The sequence below is a fragment of the Argentina silus genome (assembly GCF_951799395.1).
Source record: "Argentina silus genome assembly, chromosome: 2".
NCBI classification, from domain to species: domain Eukaryota; kingdom Metazoa; phylum Chordata; class Actinopteri; order Argentiniformes; family Argentinidae; genus Argentina; species Argentina silus.
Window position 1 is genome coordinate 16274834 of NC_139656.1, and position 22643 is coordinate 16297476.

The 22643-nt window shown below is 42.6% G+C and overlaps 1 protein-coding gene across 4 annotated transcripts in view; it reads left to right on the forward strand.

Annotated features, from left to right (window-relative positions):
* phf21aa (PHD finger protein 21Aa) overlaps window positions 1–22471 on the forward strand; it is a 36851-nt gene extending 14380 nt beyond the window's left edge. For 3 of the 4 annotated variants that reach the window (XM_083697350.1, XM_083697352.1, XM_083697351.1), the window contains 13 exons: window positions 5524–5700; window positions 6089–6343; window positions 6819–6902; window positions 7920–8249; window positions 9456–9584; window positions 9758–9809; window positions 10015–10094; window positions 10908–10971; window positions 11969–12168; window positions 12831–12986; window positions 13880–13955; window positions 14045–14148; window positions 16981–22471. In XM_083697350.1, coding sequence (XP_083553476.1) covers window positions 5524–5700; window positions 6089–6343; window positions 6819–6902; window positions 7920–8249; window positions 9456–9584; window positions 9758–9809; window positions 10015–10094; window positions 10908–10971; window positions 11969–12168; window positions 12831–12986; window positions 13880–13955; window positions 14045–14148; window positions 16981–17421 — 2148 coding nt within the window. In that variant the 3' untranslated portion in view covers window positions 17422–22471. The remainder of the gene's footprint in view (window positions 1–5523; window positions 5701–6088; window positions 6344–6818; window positions 6903–7919; window positions 8250–9455; window positions 9585–9757; window positions 9810–10014; window positions 10095–10907; window positions 10972–11968; window positions 12169–12830; window positions 12987–13879; window positions 13956–14044; window positions 14149–16980) is intronic. The other variant, XM_083697353.1, reaches the window with a different exon arrangement.
* The last annotated feature ends 172 nt before the right edge of the window (window positions 22472–22643 follow it).

A 22643-nucleotide genomic window follows, 5' to 3' on the forward strand; every position in this document is an offset into this window, starting at 1 on the left:
TGTGTGTGTGTGTGTGTGTGTGTGTGTGTGTGTGTGTGTGTGTGTGTGTGTGTGTTGGCTGCACTAGGGATGCTTTGTGTTGTATGGATCTGTCCATCTGCCCAGATGGAGAGACTATAGCTGTAATGTGTTAATGTGTGTCTGTGATGGGTTTTAGTTCCAGAGAGAGAGAGAGGGAGGGAGGGAGGACTGTGAGGCAAGAGGCAGTGTGAGAGGAATTTCAATCAAGGGCTCAACATGCTGTTTAAATACTATCAGTAGAAAAGGGGAGGGGAGAGTGTGTCAAGGGGAGAAATCCTCACACCTGAGAGGCTGAGAGGGGGCGGGCCCAACCCCAACCCCAGCAGGCCTCCTTATGCCCACCAGGCTCCAGATGTGGAGCTGTGATCTCATCCTGTCGTAGAAGAATACAAAAAAAATATAATAAAAAAAAGATTCGAAAGATATTGTGAAATGAGAGGAAAAGCCAAAATCAGCAGGTCTTCAGACACGACAGCCCTCTCTCTCTCTCTCTCTCTCTCTCTCTCTCTCTCATCTGGATAGTTACTTGCTTCATGTACCCCTCAGTAGTGGATTGTATTGTTTTTACATTTACATTCATGGCATTTAGCAGCAATACAACAATACATTTGTTTAGGTAAGTGAATCATCTATCCAACAGTCATCATAAGACAAAGTAATTAATGCTCACACCAGGGGCCATAGGCAGTCGTATTGCCAGTAGGCTATTTTTTATTTTTTTATTTTTATTTATTTTATTTATTTATTTATATTTTATTAGCAGGAGAGAACTTGTACAGGGGGGGTAGCGGGGATGAAGAGGTCTCTAGGGTTGGGGTTAGGGTTAGTATAGGGGGGGTAGTGAGGGTGAAGCAGTCTTAGGAGGGACTGTTAAGATGTAGCCTGATCTTTTTCAGCTTTCAATCTATGGCGGAAGATCGGAAGTGACTCTGCAGTCCTGACAGTAGTGGGAAGCTCATTCCACCAGCGGGGCACCAGGACAGTGAAAAGCCGTGACTATACTGTGTGAAACAGTTATTTGTTGTGTTATCCTCCCCTACTATTATAGTAGGGGAACATACAGTAAACAATGAGATAGCATGTCTAACTATTTAGTATAAGCTTGTTATTGTATAGAGTGACATTATGTACTGAAGTGAGACTGCTCAGGGTAGTGGGTACCCCTCCCTCCATCTGCTGTCCCCATCCCCCGAGTTGGCCAAGCTAGAGGAGGTTGTGCTATTTGAAAGGCAATCTCATCTCTCTGTGTCTCTACTCGGCTCTCCCTCCCATTTTTGTGGCGTGCTGTCCCCATCAACAGGAGGATGGCTCTCGCATGCTGTGTGATGAAGTGCCATTTACCCTCACCTGTCACTCACAGAGAAGTGGCGATGAGTGAGTAGTCTAATGCGAAGTGCAGTGCCTCACGACAGTGTCAATGAAGCAAGGACTTTTTCAAACATTCAAGAATGGTTCAGAGGATAACTAGTCTAGGAAACAACTGTTGCTGTGAAGGCAGAGACTTTGCTTCAGGTTAATTTGCTTCAGGCAGGCGGGCGGTCAACTCTCCAAGAGGTATATTTTGTGAACTCCAGACTTTCCCAATGGTGAGGCTGGTTATACAGCGTCCTGCTGTGAGTGCTGAATGAGCGAATCTTGAGTACTGGGCCTTTAAGTTTCCCCAGCCCTAGCCGCCTGCCTGCCTCCTCCTATGCACAGCAGCCAAGTCAGCATTTTAGAAGACAGGGCTGGGGTTTCCATAAGGCCTCACAGCTACAGCTACAAGACTACAGTTGACTCATAGTTGTGGTTGAAGGCGACATAGTTGACTAGCATTGAATTGGTGCTGTGGTGTTTCAATAAAGGCATTTTATAAATGTAGAAAGGCGTTTTAGAAAGAACTCCCAATTCACTTGTTTAAGACAATATTAGTTGTATGTTTTCTCCGGCTTTGTATACAAATGTTAGGTACAGTATTTTAAGTTCTGTAATTTTTTCTTCTCAGGGTCTATTTGTTATGAATCAATGTGAGGTGAAGGCAGTTAGAATTGTGTATAGAATTGTGTATTTTCATACTTGCTATTGAATAACAGTGTATTCTCTCAAAGCTGAGGTCCTAGCTGTAGTCTAAACAGTAACACCTGACCATATTGTGCCCTCTGGAGGTCATCTCTGCCTATGCAGGCTCTTTACTATGTTATACTGTACTCTCTCTCTCTCTCTCTCACCGGATTAACTCCTATATGCTATGACTGCAAATATGGTCTGTGAAGAGCATATCAGCATATCCTTTATTAGACTATCCCCCTGAATGTTAGAAGTGCGACTGAAAAGAAGTGCGACTGAAATGGAATGACTAATGGACATAGAAATCGACAGTATAACTAGCTTGAATATGTTCTAAGGGTGATTTGAAGATGATCCAAGATGTCTTGCATTACCTCAAGATGTCCGAAGACCTTAGAGGCTGATAGCTGTGTTCTCTGAGAAAGACAACTGTCGCAATCATAAGGCTAGTCTCTGGTGAAACCTGTCTCATCATGGCAGCTGTCCTGTTTACACAGCACAGCCGGTGTGTGTGTGTGTGTGTGTGTGTGTGTGTGTGTGTGTGTGTGTGTGTGTGTGTGTGTGTGTGTGTGTGTGTGTGTGTGTGTGTGTGTGTGTGTGTGTGTGTGTGTGTGTGTGTGTGTGTGTGTGTGTGTGTGTGTGTGTGTGTGTGTGTGTGTGTGTGTGTGTGTGTGGTCCACACTTGTTCATGCACACATATGTATGCTTGCGTGCGTGCATGCATGCGTGTTTGTGGCATGGGGGGTTATTTGTCCATCAACTCAATGCATCTGATCGCAGTAACAGCAGAGAATGCCTTAATGTGCCCAATTCTTCTTTATAGGGCATCAAAGGGCAGCTCATGCATTATGCATGAATGACCTCACCAAATCAAAGCTAAAGCATTACACTGATTTTTTAAAAGATGGAATTATTAAAAGTCCCCTGCACAATCACGCCATTAGAATCCTCATAAGAAGCAGACTTTAAAAGCCTGATTAAAAAACAAAAGCAAAAAAACAAACTAAACAGAATTTGTCGCATCAGTCCTCGGAAGATAACAGGAGGGAACAGAGCAGATTATGACATTCAATGTTGTCCCTTAAGTGCTTATTAGATCCTTATACATATTTCTCTTATGTTGGAATGGAGTTTTCCAATGCAGGACTACAGTAGTGAGGATCTGCAGTGCCTGAAGCGGTCAGACAGTCAGTCCAGATGCAGAGAAGGATAAGGTGGACAGCATGTGGACAGAATCACCTTGTAGAGCTGGCAGGAGCCTAGCCTAATAAAAGATTTAACTCTAGGAGTACAGTGGTCAGAGTATAGGGTAGAAGGTCGATGTACGAAGTCACCGGGTGCAGGCCATACATCTGCACTTCACAAACACACACAAACACACTTCAGTCATTTTGAACACTTCTGACAATCTGATGCATGATATATTGTCACAGTGTTCTTGACTGTAGCTGTGTATGAATGCACAGTTTTTCGTGTGTGTGTGCGTGTGTGCGTGTGTGCATGCGTTCATGTCCAATCCATCACCAAAGAGGCTGTACCATGAAGTATTACTGCATGATTTAATTAGAAATTAAGGATTAGAAGAAAAAATTGAAGATTGTTATGAGTCAATGGTGTTATCCTAAAGGTGGTATTAGTATTCCAATGCACAACATATGAAAATTATGATTAAACTAGTGAGTGACATCACTTATTGTAGCCCATTGGCCTAAAATGGGTTGTATTCTCCATGACATGTAGGGCTACAGTTGGGTGATTCTGCTGTGGCCATTCACCTTTAGTTCAGATGGAACCTCCTGAGAGGTTTGGTTCAGCGGCAGCCCCACCATGATGTCTCTGGGCTGACATTTTGGCTCAGTTTCCACTGCTGTGAGTCTGAGTGAATGGGCATAGGTGAACTGAAGCTGCCAGACTCTGTTCAGGCTTATCAGGCGCAGGCAGCAGAGAGGAGGAGCGCTTTCACTGCAAACGTACGTCAACAAAGTGAATGTGAGGGGAGAATGAACTGGGTCTCATTGTGCTTCCTTCATCATGCGTGGCCTCTACTGGATGGCAAGCTAAAGAGGCAGTGGCAGGGTTAGGCCAAGCTGGTCTGAAGCCAGGGCAGTGTGTGTGTGTGTGTGTGTGTGTGTGTGTGTGTGTGTGTGTGTGTGTGTGTGTGTGTGTGTGTGTGTGTGTGTGTGTGTGTGTGTGTGTGTGTGTGTGTGTGTGTGTGTGTGTGTGTGTGTGTGTGTGTGTGTGTGTGTGTGTGTGTGTGTGTGTGTGTGTGTGTGTGTGTAAATGCTGCATCACCAGTATTGAGCAAATAATAATTCATAATACATAATATAGATAGTAGGGCCCTTGATCAGTACATACCACTCATTTACAGTTGCCTTTTGTTGTCCTATTCGTATAAGTTATACTAGTGGTATTCAAGGTTCTTCTTTTCCTTTTCCTTCCCCCTCCCAAATACAATAAATAATTATCAGAAAATATAGAATAATAAAAATAAAAAAAATAGAAACAAATAAAATCAAATAAAGAACAATTCACCACAGGCATAATCAAACAAACACTTAAATTGCATCCAGAGTCAAGCAAACACGTCATAGTCAAACACATCACATCATATCTTAGGTCAGACACAACCTAGTCCCACACACCACAGTCAAGCAAATATATCATAAAATAACATGTCCATGAGCACATTTGCTGCTCATCACCTCACGTTCAATGAAGTAGAGCAAAGGCGACCCCAATTTCATGAACAAGGATTTGCATTGTGCCTTTTTGTCACAACAAAACAAGAGCTATTCTTCATATTCTCCAGTAAGGGACACTCTTGCAGTTGAATCTCACAGGATGTGAGTGCCTGTGCAAATAATCCTTGTATACAAAAGATCCACTAGACAATACTTGCATAAGGCAATGTGATTTAATTGGTATTTGAATGCATGCCACATCGATTTTGTTATGATTCAACTGGATATTGTAACCTGCACAGATTCCAACATAACATTTGCTCTTGGCAATGTGGAAATTTGTTTGTCATCGATGTGCAGTACAGTAGTGTATTTCTCTGTGAATTCAACCTGAAGCAATCGTACATCTCTTCCCCACTCACTTTTTCATTACCTGCAGCGTTCACCACTTTCACTTTTCAGCATTTAGAGGAAATTATTTCTATAGTTATATTTAGACAAACACTGCCACAGTTGGCTCTCTCTTTCCTTTGTTTCTAGTTTCTGATGTCTTTGTTCTGAAAAGGAATGTTTATGGGCAATTTAATTTTCATGGAAATCTCTCATTCATCCCAGATTCAGAATAACCTCCATGCTCAAAAGATACATTTGGTGGTCCGTTCAATATCTGGGTCAGTGAACCATCAGAGCATTTTCTGTGGGTGTTCTCTTCCTTTCCAGTTATCTCAATGCTTAAACCCCCCCCCCCTGTGTCTCCCCTTGTGTTCTACAGAAGAAGGTGGTAGAGCAGCTGAGGAAAGACCTGCTGGTCAAACAGGAGCCTGACATCCAGCCTCAGTCCCAGCCACAGCCCCAGCACCCTGTACCTCCAGATGGGAAGGCCTCTGCCCTGCCCACCCTCCATACTCCTCCCTCTCTACCCTCACTTGAGAACCTGAGCACGCCACAGGTACGCATACACACCACTCTTTTATTAAAGACTCCTTAATCAAAGTTTTTCATAAATGCTCAGACCTCAAAATGGGCCTAATGTCTTGATGATCCTAGGTACCATGCTATTTGTTGTGGAGATCCACCTGTATGCCTAAACCCTTGAATGGAAAAGATGTGCACCAAATAAAAACAGTAAATTAGACACATATTTTCCATTCATTTTGGGATTAAGGAAAATACCACAAATCTAATGGGATGTGGATACATTTCTATATTAAACCACTTTTTATGAAGTATGAAAACAACTGACAAACTTTGATTTTGAACTATCCCTTTAATTCTCAGCCTCTGTTGTTGATTGCGACCCTAAACTGGACTCAACTTTAATGATCTGTTGTTGACAGAACACGATGACAATCACGCCAGTGATCGCCACTAAGACTCTACCTCTGGTGCTGAAAGCTGCCACCGCTACCATGTCGACTTCCGCTGTTACGCCTCGGCCCTCCGTCGCCATGGTCACGACCGTTGGCAACTCTCACAAGACCAGCGTCCTTCACCCAGACTTGCAAAGCACACCAATCAACCTTCAGACATCCAGCAAGTTGACTAATCAGGGAATGGAGGCGGTCCGGATAGTCTCCAAGAACACTGTTGTAGTAAGTACATGGTAATCAGTGTCTCACTGTCTGCTTATGAACAATTAGTCCACTTGGTTATCCTAGATGTCCTTGGAGTATTGATAGTGCTGATAGTATGTTTTCATCTGTAAACATTTGAATTCAAAGGTCTTTGAAATCATGATAGGATTCTGATTAATTATTCACAGAGCACAGACGGCTGTCTTTTTTAGATAAGGATGATGGCCTCTTGTGTGCTGCTACTGGGGATGTCTGTGAATGCAGATTTCCTGTAGTTATTCTCTGCTGTGTGTGTGTGTGTGTGTGTGTGTGTGTGTGTGTGTGTGTGTGTGTGTGTGTGTGAATATCTGTGTGTGTGTGTGTGTGTGTGTGTGTGTGTGTGTGTGTGTGAGCATTCTCTGATCTGTTTGAGACTGTAGTCTCTTGCTGTGTGTGTGCAGTGCACTGTGCACAATAGTCTCTGCAGTGTGTAAATTGGCTGGTTTCGTCACAGGTGCAGGCCACTGCCCAGCCTATCAAAGTTCCACAGTTTGTCCCTCCACCCAGACTGACGCCTCGACCTGCCTTTCTACCACAGGTTTGTGCCCCATTGATCTGCCCTCTCCCTGCTCACCCCCATATCCTCTCCCAAGTATCACAGTCAGGCTTATGACTTATGGCCACTCCTGCCGACAGGGGGCAATCAGTAATGAGTTTGCATGAATTTAATGAATTTGCTCATTGGCCTTGTTCATCATTGGATATTATTGGGGCCAAAATTACAATTTAATGCAATATGGTGCAATGTTTTTGTATCCGATAGATAATCTTCTAAGCTTGTCTGACATTTTCAATGACAAATTAACTCAAGTAAGATTAAATTTGATATTATGCCAAAAACTGTTCCAAAGTTGTTGTTTTTAGCAGTGCCCCTTTCAATGGGTCAATTATGAATAGTGATTGGGTTGGCTGATATCCTGGTACATCATCTACAGTATATTGTGTTTGTTTGGTGTCCTTTTGTGGTGTGTGTTTTTGCAGTCATGTACTTTTGTTCAGGACTGAGACTTGGCTCAAGACTATTGCAGTGGCAGCAGTACCATGTCCCGTTGCCCCTGCCTTGGCTGCACTATATGTTTGTGTTCTGCAGCAGTGTTGTTTCTTACCTTTTGCTTTGGCTGTTTTATTGATCTACCTGCCAACCCACCTCTTGCTAACCTTTGCTGTGAATGTAACATGCTCTCTCTGTTGTGTGCGTTTCTGTACAGAGAGTTAATCTGAAAGCTATGTAAAGGTACGGGAAGCTAGATGGCATGACTCCAAGACTGGATTTAGAAAACTATACTTACAGGCTCACCATAGAAACTATGTTATAAACCTTGTTGTCCTAATTTAAATTAGTTTACTTCTAATTTGTAACCTCAAAATGGTTGCCATGGAGTTGAACAACTATCTGCCCCCACTTGCAGTTGAACCTGAGCATGAATAGGTTTCAGGATACCACAATGGCATTACAGGCTCTGGTTTAATGAATGCAAGGTTTACCCACCTATGGTCATAGAAAGATGTTGTCCCTGGCATATACTCACTATCTCCCTCTTCTGTCGTTGACCAGGTCCGACCCAAACCAGCCATGCCCAGCCCCACGGTGCCCATCGCCCCTGCGCCCCCTCCGCCAATGCTGGCAGCCCCCCAGCTCCTCCAGAGACCTGTCATGTTGACCACTAAGCTGGCAACCACGTCACTGCCTTCCACCGTTGGGCCCATCCACCAGGTACGCATCGTCAACGGCCAACCCTGCGCCAGCATCACTAAGACCCTGCCCACTGCTACTGCCCAGCTGACGGGCATCGTCATCACCTCGCCAGCCAGCGCCACCACCCCCGTGGCCATGCAGCATACACACCAGACACTCGAGATAAGCAGTCTCAGGCCTGACACCAAGGTGAGGACTGGAGAATGGATGGGTGGGGGTATGTGGGGGAGGGGTTGGGGGTGACAGTAAGAGGGTGGGTTATCTGAGAAGCATAGCCTCATGATTTGTTTTGCTTTGGTTGTTGTCTATGACTAAGCAGTTATTTTCTGCACTTGTTGACAAATACTGAGTATCACACTATACTGAGCATAGGAAATTGCTCATTATGTATGTTTAATCAGTCCTACAAACTTAACAGGGTTTATATATATATATATAGAGAGATGGTCTTCTGCATACCTTGGTTGTAACGAGTGGTTATTTGAGTTACTGTTGCCTTTCTATCATCTCGAACCAGTCTGGCCATTCTCCTCTGACCTCTGGTATCAACAAGGCATTTTCACCCAGAGAACTGCCACTCACTGGATATTTTCTCTTTTTCGGACCATTCTCTGTAAACCCTAGAGATGGCTGTGCGTGAAAATCCCAGTAGATCAGCAGTTTCTGAAATACTCAGACCAGCCCATCTGGCACCAACAGCCATGCCACGTTCAAAGTCACTTAAATCACCTTTCTTCCTCATTCTGATGCTCGGTTTGAACTTCAGCAGGTCGTCTTGACCATGTCTACATGCCTAAGTGCATTGAGTTGCTGCCATGTCATTGGCTGATGAGATATTTGCGTTACTGAGCAGTTGAACAGGTGTACCTAATAAAGTGGCCGGTGAGTGTATATACATTTCAACTTTTCTTGGTTTGCTTGCCTTACTGGCAGTTCCAACGACCCAATAAAATTATATTCTACTCTCAGATAAAGAATATTGTCAGTAGTGCCTTGGGTAGCAGAATGACTGTTTGTCATTTCTGTCAAGCCACAAAGCACACAGCAGTTAGCCTTGCTATTTTGTTTTCATCCCAGGCTTTTCACTCCACTCAATTCGGTCTGCATGGACGCCCCCCTTTGTTGAGGTGCCCGAGCAGTTACTTGAGCAGCTGCCATAAGTATTTTCCAAAGGCTGGGTTCATAGATAGAAGTGAAAATTGGACAACCTCCCTATAATAACATTCATGAAAGGGATTCTCGCATTCTCACTACTACCCTCTGTCCCGAGTTGCTGTGCATGAAATTATTTGTTTTTCTCCTTGAAAGAGAGACCACTTAACGGGTGCAGCAGCCACAGAGTAGTGGACTGTCTACAGTAAAACACACTGTGTTATCTCTGTTTTACTCCTCCAGACTGTTAAAGCCAAGGGCGGGACTGAGCCAAAGACATCAGCTAGCGTGCCCCTCTCTGCCTCCCCTACTGTGAGGAGCACCCCTCCACCCCTGTCCATGCTTAGGACTAAGCGGGAGGAGAACCCCCAGGTGGGTCTATACAGTGTTCCAGAGAGAAATTCATTTAATACGTCTCTGTAGTGGGTGGGCATGGGGGAGGAATATATCTGTCTGGACATAGGACATTATGATTGGCATTGAATGCCAGTCTTGTTTGCTGTCAGTTTTAATAAACTGATTTCATTTCCTGTTGTCTCCCACAGAAACTTGCTTTCATGGTGTCCTTGGGACTGGTGACATATGACCATCTGGAAGGTGGGAACACAGCATATCCACCCTGTCCTGCATGTTTTTCTGTCTGTCTGTCTGTCTGTCTGTCTGTCTGTCTGTCTGTCTGTCTGTCTGTCTGTCTGTCTGTCTGTGTGTGTGTGTGTGTGTGTGTGTGTGTGTGTGTGTGTGTGCGCGCGCAACAGGAGTGTTTATTCACAGTACTAACCTGGTCCATGCCATGTCTGAACAGAGATCCAGAGTCGGAGACAGGAGCGTAAGCGGAGAACAACGGCCAACCCAGTGTACAGTGGAGCAGTGTTTGAGCCTGAGGTACAGTATATAGGCCCTATAGGACACTAGGATTATGACATTACAATGATGTTCTGGTATGTATGTGCAGGCAAACCACAGTTTCCAGAGTACAGCTTCATAAACTAAAAGTCTGGAGAGGTCTTACATTTGTTTGTATGTATGTATGTATGTATGTATGTATGTATGTACACTCACCGGCCACTTTATTAGGTACACCTTGCTAGTACCGAGTTGGACCCCCTTTTGCCTTCAGAACTGCCTTAATTCTTTGTGGCATAGATTCAACAAGGTGCTGGAAACATTCCTCAGAGATTTTGGTCCATATTATTGACATGATAGCATCATTGCTGCAGATTTGTCAGCTGCACATCCATGATGCGAATCTCCCGTTCCACCGCATCCCAAAGGTGCTCTATTGGATTGAGATCTGGTGACTGTGGAGGCCATTGGAGTACAGTGAACTTATTGTCATGTTCAAGAAACCAGTTTGAGATGATGTGAGCTTTGTGACATGCCATGTTATCCTGCTGGAAGTAGCCATCAGAAGATGGGTACACTGTGGTCATAAAGGGATGGACATGGTCAGCAACAATACTCAGATAGGCTGTGGTGTTTAAACAATGTTCAATTGGTACTAAGGGGCCCAAAGTGTGCCAAGAAAATATTCCCCACACCATTAGATATTCGCGTTAACGAGCAGTTGAATAGGTGTACCTAATAAAGTGGCTGGTGAGTGTATGTCTGTCTGTCTGTCTGTCTGTCTGTCTGTCTGTATATAGAGGGGCTCTGCTGTGAGAGAATGTTACCAAAGTGTCCCGTCTATGTTTGCAGCGTAAGAAGACTGCAGTAACATACCTAAACACTCCTCTACAACACCAAGGCACCAGGAAGAGAGGTCAGTATGAGTCTCCTGTCAACACACATCATCACACACAACTGGAAGTGTTATGTGGAATGTCAAACCTTGTAATCTTTTAAACACCACTAAGTCTTTAGGACACACACACACACAAACACATGCCAGACAGGCAGTGCTCTCCTATCATCTCATAACTGTGGATACTCTGCAGCATTGTATTACTCTGTGATACCATCCCATGTTAGACTTGCTCCTTGGTAGCGCTAACATGCTAATGCTATGTAGTAGCTCTCTCGCTTTTTTCCTCCTCTTGCTTTGATACATCTTGACCCTCTCAGTAAGCTGCCTCCTAACCCCACCCCTGCTCTGACCTGATTGGTCAGGATGGCTTCCTAGCTCTGGTCTGTCTGTACTGTATGTGTTCACCCCAGGACTCTGCCAAGCAAAACGCACCGTGGATGGGAGCCATATCTCTGTCTGAGTGCTGTAGGGCATGCCAAGTCAGGCCTCACTATTAATTAGTTTGTAACAGGCTTAACAGCCCTGTTATGCAACGGACTCAGTCGGTAGGCTACACAGAGGTTATGTGAGTGGAAAATTGAGAAGTAATTGTCCTCATGAACCTAGCATTTGTTTTCCATGTTCAGGCTGTAGCTTTACTTACACACATACATACAAATTGACTGTAGAATACTCTGAAAGCCTTTTATGTTCATTCTAACTTGATGTGGAATACGTTTAGCAGTTTTTGCTCTGCAGATGATAAAAAGCAGCTTTATTTCTTGCTTTGACCTCAGCTAATTTACTGTCAGCTTTGCTCAGCTCTCCCTTGCTCTTGACCCTACTGCATGCTGTATCCCCACGCTGTGTACTAACGCTACTATCTGTACTCCTCCTCCTCTCTCTGCGCTAGCCAATGAGGACCCCTTGTCACAGGTATGTCAGAGGAATGTTTTGTTTGTTTTCATTTTGTTCTCCCCTTTTCCTTTTTTTCTTTTTCTTTTTGTTTTGTCGTGTCTCATCTGTCACCCAGGTCGCCCTCCCAAATACAGCAGTGTTCCAGAGCTGGGTCTTCTTCACACCCCAACATCCCCCACCACCTCCAGCAGTCATTCCTCCGCCTCCCCGGCCCCGGCCCATGACCGGCCCGAGAGGGGGGGCTCTCACTTCCTTGTTCACCACCCCCACCACCACCACCACACCCTCCCTCTGCCTAGCCCCAGCTCCGGGGATGTAAGTAGCTGCTGGAGAGACCACTGCACCTACCAGGACTAGAAGAATCCTAAAATCCCCCCTCTCATCTGCCCAACACTGGTATCTACCTGAAGCCCTGTGGATTCAGGATATCTGCTCTCAGCCTCTCACAGCCCATATCCCCCTACAAAAATGAAAAGTTCCACATCCATTAACTCTCATAACCCCATACCATTACATCATTCATTCATTATCCTGTGGCAATGTATGTGTGTACTGGTGTCCATAACCTTACAAAGTGAACAGTCCCTACCCTCTCTTTCTCTGAGTATGTGTGAATCAGAGCCTCTGGCCTCCGTGCTGTTAACAGACAATGGTGTTCTGGGATGGCTAGGGAGCTAGTGGAAAAACATTGCCGTGCTCATACTGATAGCTGTGTTCTACCTAAACCAGAAACATAATTTGCAGTCTTCCAGAGAAATAATTAGGGTAGTGTGAACGCCCAATGAATGCCTACAAATACACTGAGAACAAGTCTAATAAAGAGAGAACCTATAGGATAGTAGGAAGATAAGACAGTAAGGTTGAACAAGCCCTCGTCCAATAAAGCATAAGTCCCTCCCCTCTAGTCCAACAGACAGCTATGATAGGTTAGGCGTAATAGTGGCCAGGATACTGATTGGTGCCATTCTTCCTGACAGGGAGACATCCATGAGGACTTCTGCACTGTGTGCAGACGCAGTGGTCAGTTGCTCATGTGTGACACATGTGCACGCGTGTACCATCTGGACTGCCTCGCTCCACCCTTGAAAACCATTCCCAAGGGCATGTGGATCTGCCCCAAATGTCAAGACCAGGTAACAGCAGCATCTGTCCCTGTAGTCTCAGTCGCGCAGTGTAAACGCTCCAAACCACCCCCCAAAGCTGTTCCAAGGCCAGTTTTAGTCTGAATGCAAGATGCTAGATAGAGCATTACAGTTGCTTGCCAGCCCCTGATTATCAAAGCCAGTTTGTAAGAGGGAGATATTCTGACATGATATTCTCTCAGCTTTTTCTGAGTATTTGACTGTTCCAAGCTTTGTAAGATTCACCAAAGGTTTTCAAACACACATGAGTCATTTACACTGAGAAAGGCTCATGCTTTTCACTCCATTATTTGTACACAATGCATCTTGCACTGTCATCTTGGTTCTTCTTTTTTTGTCCTTCTTGTCCGTCTGGTCTCTGAAAGTTATGTGACTGGAAGTGCTGCAGAGGGTCTGTTTGTGGCCTTGTATTTTTGGTAGTTTGGAGTAGTTGGAGTTGATAGTCTTGCATGTTAGACTCCAAACCTTAATAGAGGAGGTGTGGAAAAAGACGGGTTGATATTACTCACAACATATCCAATATATGATAACTAATAATCCTTTGCTTCATTACCTTTTCTCTCTGTCCTAAATTCATGACTTCAGCATTCTAAAGCCACAATTTAAAACATCTAAAATTGGATATGGGGGAGAAATCGGACAATTCAAAATATACTGTACATTTGAACTCTATAAGTGCATTTCTGTTCATGTCTCCACTGCATTCCAACTACTGAGACATATTGTAATAGTAGATGGTTGTGTGGTTTTAGCATTATCATGATAGACAGCTTATTTATAAGAAGCAGGGGTAATATTTGTTACGTTTCATTCTAGGAACTTATGGTGAAACCAACAATATAGTGGTAGACGTGGACGAATATTTTCTGTCTTTTCCTCTTTAGATCTTGAAGAAAGAAGATGCAATCCAGTGGCCTGGAACCCTGGCCATTGTTCATTCCTACATAGCATATAAAGCAGGTAAAGAACCCCTCAGTAAAAAGAGCGTCCTCAATGCTGTGTGTAAGCTAATTGCTAACCATGTGCTATCTCTAATTTCTCCCTGACAGCTAAAGAGGAGGAGAAGCAGAAACTGGCCAAGTGGAGCTCTGACCTCAAGCAGGAGAGAGAGCAGCTAGAACAAAGAGTCAAACAGCTCAGCAACTCCATAACGGTGAGCATCATGAGTGCCCAAGTCAAGTGCATCTAAACAGCATAGGAAGTGGATGGTTTATTAGGATGGTAGATGAGGTGTTAAATTGCCTAGATCAGAAAAAAAAGGTTGTGCTGCTTTATTTATAGATCTCTCCCAGGCATTCAATACGTGCACCCATTACCTACATTCATTCAGAGGTTGTCTGAAATAGGCCTGGATCAGGTCTCATGTAGCTGGTTTGAAAGTTATTTAACGGACAGAACGCAGTGTGTTTTAACTGATGGTGTTAAATCAGGTTTTCTGGACATACAGTGCCTATCGAAAGTCATCATACCCTGTGAAATCTTTACCTTTTGTCACATTACACCCTGGAAATTAAAATAAATCAAATCTAACTTTTTTGAGCTGTATGTACACATTATAACCCCCATCATCAAAGTTAAAATAAAATAAAATAAAATTCTGGACAATTATTAAAAATTAATTAGTGAAATACCTGGTTTGGTTAAGTGATCAGCCCCTTAGAGTATACCATTATAGACTTGCTCAGGTGCAACCAAACAACTTCCAGATCAAACACCAGGCTAATTGCCCCCCACCTGACATCAATTGTAGTGGTTTTGATTACTTCAGAATAAAACCAGCTGTTTCTTGAGGATTCCACTACTAGAAGTGCATGGTTCTGCAAAGAATTCACCATGGTTGGAAAAGTACTTTCAAAAGACCTCCGGGATAAAGTTGTAGGAAGGCACAAGTTAGGTGAAGGCTACAAAAAGATTTCGAAGGCTTTAGCTATCCCTCTGAGTACTGTTCAGAGCATCATTAAGAAGTGGAAGGCGTATGGCACCACCAACACCTTGCCTAGATCAGGCCGTCCGTCCAAACTGGATGATCGAGCCAGGAGGACATTGATCAGAGAAGCTACCAAGAGGCCAAAGGCAACTTTGAAGGACTTACAAGTCTTTATGACTGGGATTGGTCTGTCTGTGCATGTGACAACAATCTCACAAGCTTTACACAAAGCTGGCCTGTATGGCAGGGTAGCAAGAAAGAAGCCTTTTCTGAAAAAGTGCCACAGTCAGTCTCGTTTGTGCTATGCAAAAACACACCTGGAAGATTCTGTTGCCATGTGGAAAAAGGTTGTATGGTCAGACGAGACTAAGATTGAACTTTTTGGACTGAACTCCAAGTGTTATGTTTGGCGAAAACCAAACACAGCACACCCCAAAACACACCATACCTACTGTGAAGCATGGTGGTGGCAACATTATGTTGTGGGGATGTATCTCTTCAGCGGGGACTGGGCAATTGGTCAGGATTGAAGGGAAAATGGATGCTGCCAAGTACACCCAAATTCTTGAGGACAACCTGCGTCCCTCTGCTAGACAGCTGAAGATGGGCAGGTCATTCACCTTCCAACACGACAACGATCCTAAACATACCGCCAAAAGAACAACGCAGTGGCTTAAGGATAGAAAGGTGAATGTCCTTGAGTGGCCAAGTCTGACTTAAATCCGATGGACTTGAAGAGAGCAGTCCATCGCCGCTCACCACGGAATTTGACTGAACTTGAACAATTCTGCAAGGAAGAATGGGCAAATATTCTCCAATCTAGGTGTGCAAAGCTAGTAGAGACATATCCAAACAGATTGATGGGTGTAATTGCAGCAAAAGGTGGCTCTACAAAGTATTAAATCAGGGGACTGATGACTTTTCCAACCCTGTTATTCTTGTTTTTCATTTTTTATACATTTTCAGAACTGTCGCCTTTTTTTTCATTAGTTTGATGTTGTATGGCTAAATTTGTACATAAAGCTGGAAAAAGTTTTTTTTTAATGGGTTTTGATTTCAGGCTGTACAACAAATATAGTAACTATTTCAAAGGGGTATGATGACTTTCTATAGGCACTGTAAGGGTGTCCCCCAAGGATTGATTCTTGGGTCGGTTCTTTTTACTATTTACATTAACAATAGTGGAATATCTGTAAATATTTATAACTTGCATATATATGCTGATGACACTGTTGTAAAAGTTAGCTTGTTAAAAAGCTAACATTTAAGGTGGGCTTCTTTTGTTGGAATAGATCTTGCCTTTCCCTGAACAGCAGAAAGCGGATTATACAATCAACCTTCATGCCAGTGCTAGATTATGGTGATATCATCTACCAAAATGCAGCAGCCACCACTCTTAAACCCTTGGATGCTGTTTATTATAGCGCCCTTTATCACAGTTTTAATACCCATCATTGCATCCTTTACCAAAAGGTCGGATGGACCTCGTTAAAGTCCCGTAGATCTAACCATTACTCTTTTTTTGTGTACAAAGCCCCACTGCATAAACTCCCGGCTTACCTCACTTAATTACCTAAGTATAAGAACATAAGTTACCAAATTCGTTCTCATGGTTGGTTAACTCTTGAGGTTCCTTGGGTCTCCACCGAATTGGGTAATTTTGGTACACCTCACTGCTGGAACAATCTACAAAGTACATTACAGTTTGTTGTTCTGGTGCCCCTTGGTCAATTGAACATTTTGATCGAGGACCTCTTTATTGAAAAATATAATTGTATGTCCTGATTGTGTTTTATAATGTTGTATTTTTGTAATTGTTGTGAATTATGTATGCAGGGCTTCCTCATAAATGATACCTTGGTCTCAATGGGACTCCCTGTTACAATAAAGGTTAAATAAATAGAGGAGGCTACACTAGACAAAGGCCACTGTCTAGTGCTACTGTAAAGAGAGGGTATACATGTTGTTTCTAGAAGTAGGAGTCTTAAGTATCTGTGTTTGTAGCATTAATAATTTATTAATGACTAATGGGTGTTTGTCCCTATTTCCCTCCTAAAGAGATGTATGGAGACCAAGAACACTATCCTGGCTCGTCAGAGGGACATGCAAGGCTCCCTGGAGAAGATCAAAGGTCTAGTGTGTCTCATACAGGGCATGGACCTCAGCCCTTCTCCTGCAGCATCAACGCCCATTCAGACCACGGGCATGACCAACGGTGGAACAGACTGTGCCAGTGTTGACAACACAGAGAACACGAGTCCAGAGGATCCCAACAAAAACACAAACAACAACAGTGTCGATGACCTGAACAACAACACTGAAGGGGTAGCAGAGGATCAGGAGCAGGAGCATGAGCAGGAGGAAGAGAAGGAAAAGGAGAAGGAGAAGGAGAAGGAGAAGGAGGTAGAAAGCCTCAACAGCAGCAGCCTCAGCAAAGCCTCCTCTTCCCCTCAGACTCTGGCCCTTGCTCCTGTGGATGTGGTGGAGGGTGCAAAATAACACCCACCAAACCTGGGTTCACATTATGGAACCCCCAACATATTGAGAGAGAGAGGAACAGAGAAAAAGCACTCCATGAGGTTGCCCAAAGTTGCCAATCAATTTACACACACTGACATCTCTATATTTTGGTGGTTGTTATTGTACTTGTGTATTATTGAATTGTCTCTAAAGGACATTATGAGTATCAGGCTGAGAAATGGAAGGGGACGAAAGGAGGATGAATTCTGTACCAGTGGTATGCCAATCGTGGTCAAAGAATATGAGTAAAGTATGCTGATATTGACATTCTTACTAATAATAAGTATAACAATAATAATAGTAATAAACATCACACCAACGTGTGCCTGCAACAGTCGCCATAGCGCCTCTTTGTGGGGATGGTTGGTCTCCTAGGAGTCTGAGTCTGCAGCTTCAGTGGGAGATGGAACAGAGATGTCCAAAGACAACCCTCCCAACATCTGCCTGCCCTGAAGACCCACCACCTACAGTACAACGCTCACTCCAGCAACAATGGAAATAACCTTCAACCAAAACACCACAGAAACAGCTTGGAATTGGGAAACTGTACTAGGGGACAAGGTCTGTTGTGCTGCAGTATTTTGTTGACAGTGTGTAAACCACTGAAGTATTGCCTGAGGGATTCCATTTGTCCCAAATCACACTTTTTGTCTTACAAGAGCTCCCGCCCACCTCCACTTCTCATTACTCCCACCTGAACCTATCATAACCACCAAATACCCTGTTGTTGACATGACATCACTGCATCAAGTTACACCACATGACAGGGGGAGGATCTTGGGCCAGCTTCACATTCAAGCAGTATCCACTGTCGCCTCAGTGCCGTGGATCCACACAGACAGACAGAGAGACAGACATAACAGCATTAGCTGTATCTTGAGATGAGTGGTCTTAAGCCACATTCACATGGACATGTATGCTTCACTGACTTTCTCAATGTAACCTAAACATTACCTTGAGTTGCATTCTCCATCTTGAAGTTTAACCTAGTTTAACCGGCTGTAGGATAGAATAGGCATTATTCAGGCTGTAGAATATAATAGGCATTATATGATCTACCAATTTTTGTATTGATTAATTCTGAGACAAACAAAGCTGGAATTAATTTGAGTGAATATACAGTCCATATGAATGCAGCTTTAGGCATGCAAGGGGAACTACGGATAAAGCATAAACTATCACTTCAAATGTTGTAGAGAGGGTTATTTGTTCCATTTTGTCACGCCTCTGGGATCTGTTACAAAGAGAAACAAACCGGGGGAAATCCATTTATATTCAGGTCTTCCTTGTTTTCATACATCGAGATATGCTACAGTACTTCAGAAGTGCTTTTCTGTGTCATATGACTCTAATAAAAGGAAAAACACCATGTAAATAGCTTTCCTTTTTTGAGGTTATGTTCCTGTGTTTGATTTATTTGTTGAATTTTGAACTGCCAAATGCTATTGTATCCAAAAACAGCAGGGAAACAGTCTTATTTTATTGAACAATGTTTTGAAGAAAGATTGAATTAGGAGTCCCCTCGAATAGGCACAAATTCTGCATGGCCTCTATATAAACAAAGGATTACAGTATACGTTGTGAGAGTATGTGGCAATTGCGTGAAGATTTCTGCAAATGATGTTTGGGTTTACTATTAAGAACCTTACATGAAAAGCACAAGCTTGCTGGCAAAAACAGAAAAGAAACCTGACACAGAACCACATACCTTCATATTGTCATTAACATGTCTACAAAATATATCACCATGTTTTGTGATTATGTTTTATACAGCAACATAGTTGTAACTTGTCATTTTACGCCTTTTTTAACAGTTTGTAAGTGTAGTTTTTGTTCATAAAATGTCATCACAGATTCATGTCCTCACGTTTAGAGATGCAATCAATCATCCACTGACATGAAGGAAGTTCGGGTTTTGATCGTTTTGATCACTATAGTCATTCCTTTCACATCTCCTCTTTCACACATGCATGAAGATTGCTAAAGACCATATCATAACAGGGTCCACTAATGAAATCATACGGCAGGTGCTCACGGGGTGCCTTTTTAGAGCATACTAGTTTGTTCTATATGATTCTGGAGTGAAGTATGTCCCTGATGCTTAACTGTTAAAGTAAATATAACACAAACAGTTTGAAGGCTTATTTTACAAGGCCCTTCTTTGAACTCCACCCCACTATGGCAAAGTTTAGAATGAATGAATATTAGAATTATAGTAATAATGCAATGAACCAGGAAGCACAATAAAATATTAGAAGATGTAAAGAGGTTTAAATCTAAGAGGAAACTACTGGTGAGAGAATATGTGATGGTCCAGTCCAGTCTTGTGTTGAGGCCACCCCTTGGCCTGCGTTACTCGTTGTATAGCAGTTGCCTTAAGAAATTCCTCCTCATGAATACATTTTGTCTGTTGTGTTGTTGGTCAGTTTTGATTGTCCAAAAGAAATTATGTGAATTATGGAAATATTGTCTATTTGTGGTGTACCATTTCAGGAAATATTTCTTTCTTTGCACGGAAAGTGAAATTAATGGTTTAATAGGGACCTATTGTTTTTCTGAGGGGTAAGTGCTTGTTTTGACTTTTGCCAGTGTATAGACAAATAGGGATTGTGATTTGGATGTACTATACACAAAGCCCTCAAGAACATTTCATTTTGTAATTGTTGAACTGCACCTTTGGTTGGACACCTCAATAGTGTTATCCTTTACCATTGGCCCCTTCACAGGGCATGCATAGGATGATGGCAACCATGATGACGTACAGTAAACTTACATTTAGTCATATATGGTATACAGTATATACAGGCTCTTATTAAAAAAAATCGTAGATGTTATGATTTTCCCACGTGTATAGGCAATTCAGGGCCAGATTTCCCAAGATTTTAAATTTGAACCATTTCCCCAGAATATTATAAAATGATAAAGAGAAAAGATATTTTATATTTATTAACTTCCTATGTCTTTTTGTTTTACTTTGTGAGTGTTATTACAATAATTCTGGAGAAAAAAAATGTTACAAAAGGTTTGTGACTTGGCCCTCAGTGCCTCAATAATGCAATACAAATAAGCAGGATAATATCAGCCAAAACATCCCCTTTTTGTGCTCAGCATGGCATGCCCTACAACCAGACTGCAGCTGTGAACACCTCAACACAATCTATGCCTACATATGCAAATAGTTAGCTTGTATCAACCTGATTTCAACTGTTCAGTTACTGTATAGTTTCTCAATGGTTTATTGAATTTGGCCGACGTATGGTGACAAGCAATTAAATTAAGTATTCCCGTCAATTTACAAAGGCGAAGTACTCAATGTTATGGACGTAAATGTTTTTATTTTGTGAATTATGGATCAAAAATAAGGGGTGACATGGCATGGCCAACTCAAGTATTGTGTCGTGCATTTGTGATGTGAAAGAAAGTGTAATGTCATGTTGTGGAAAAAATGGGAACAACCAAAATACCCCAAAGAATATCTCAATTTTAAAGCCTTTTATTTGCATATGTGCTGCTAAATTAGGATATACAATTTTTTATCTTTCATTTTTTCAGTTAAGTTAGTAGTGCATCCTATTATTGAATCAGAGCAGGTATCTGATGTTTATTGATGGAGCTCCCAAGCCTTTTCTTTGATGAGGCTGGAGCCTTCTGTCAAAATGGACAGGAAGAGACATACTGTTGTGTTCTGTAATTCAGGGCTAATTGAGTTGTAAATGTACACTCACCGGCCACTTTATTAGGTACACCTTGCTAGTACTGGGTTGGACCCCCTTTTGTAGTCCATCTGCTTCAAGGTTCGACGTGTTGTGTGTTCAGAGATGGTCTTCTGCATACCTTGGTTGTAACGAGTGGTTATTTGAGTTACTGTTGCCTTTCTATCATCTCGAACCAGTCTGGCCATTCTACTCTGACCTCTGGCATCAACAAGACATTTTCGCCCAGAGAACTGCCGCTCACTGGATATTTTCTCTTTTTCAGACCATTCTCTGTAAACCCTAGAGATGGTTGTGCGTGAAAATCCCAGTAGATCAGTAGTTTCTGAAATACTCAGACCAGCCCATCTGGCACCAACAACCTTGCCACGTTCAAAGTCACTTAAATCACCTTTCTTCCCAATTCTGATGCTCGGTTTGAACTTCAGCAGGTCGTCTTGACCATGTCTACATGCCTAAATGCATTGAGTTGCTGCCATGTGATTGGCTGATTAGATATTTGCGTTACCGAGCAGTTGAACAGGTGTACCTAATAAAGTGGCCAGTGAGTGTATATTCAGCTTAGATTTCCATTAATCCATTTTTGCATTGCAAGGGAATAGTTAGCAGCTTCTTCACCCACACCAATGCATTATGTTTAATTTGCAGCATATCTTGATTAGTTTTGTAAACATTTAATCTCATGCTATATCATGTCACAACTATGGCCTTCAAGTATAGTAGTTGCATTTCATTGCCATGATTATTGAGATGACACCCCTGTCTTGTAACCTCTCTCCCTCTTACCTCATCCTCTCTAACATTCAATTTGAAGGCTTTCTCTTGAAGTACAGTATAGTCAGTTCTTCGTCTTCTTTGTTCAGATGCATTGTAGCAAATCAAGCAAGAGTCAAAGGTACGTCTGACGTGCTCAATAGAGTGTAAATGGTTTATTACACAAACTTGTAAGATTTGTCAATTGTATTTTTTCACAATGATTTTTAAAGGAGTATTTGTTTATTTTTTACTACAGTTTTGTTACCGATCCTTTTTGTTGCCTCTTGCCTGTGACCCACTGATTTTCTTTATCTCTTTACTGTACTTAAGTTCTTTTATGTAGCTATTTGTATGCAGTGTTTGGCAAATTCCATTGCAGAGTGTCAGACGAAGTGGAGATTTTCGGAGCATTCGATCAATTTGTATTTATTTATTTTACCATTTTATTAAATAAAATTACAAAGTCCAGCCCTGTGACTTCTCTTTCTCTTTTCTCTCAGTGGAATTCACCTCTTGTAAAATAATGAGTAGGTATGGATGTGTAATGAATGATTAATTGTCAGATAGCAGCAGTATAAAGAAAGAAAGAAAGAATGCAATCAATTCTCATCAATTGTTGGAATGAATCTTTTTGCACCCCCCCCCCCCCCCCCCCGAGACAACACACGCACTGCACACCCCCCCTCCGAGACAACACACGTGCACACCCCCCCAGGGAGAACAGAGCGCTGG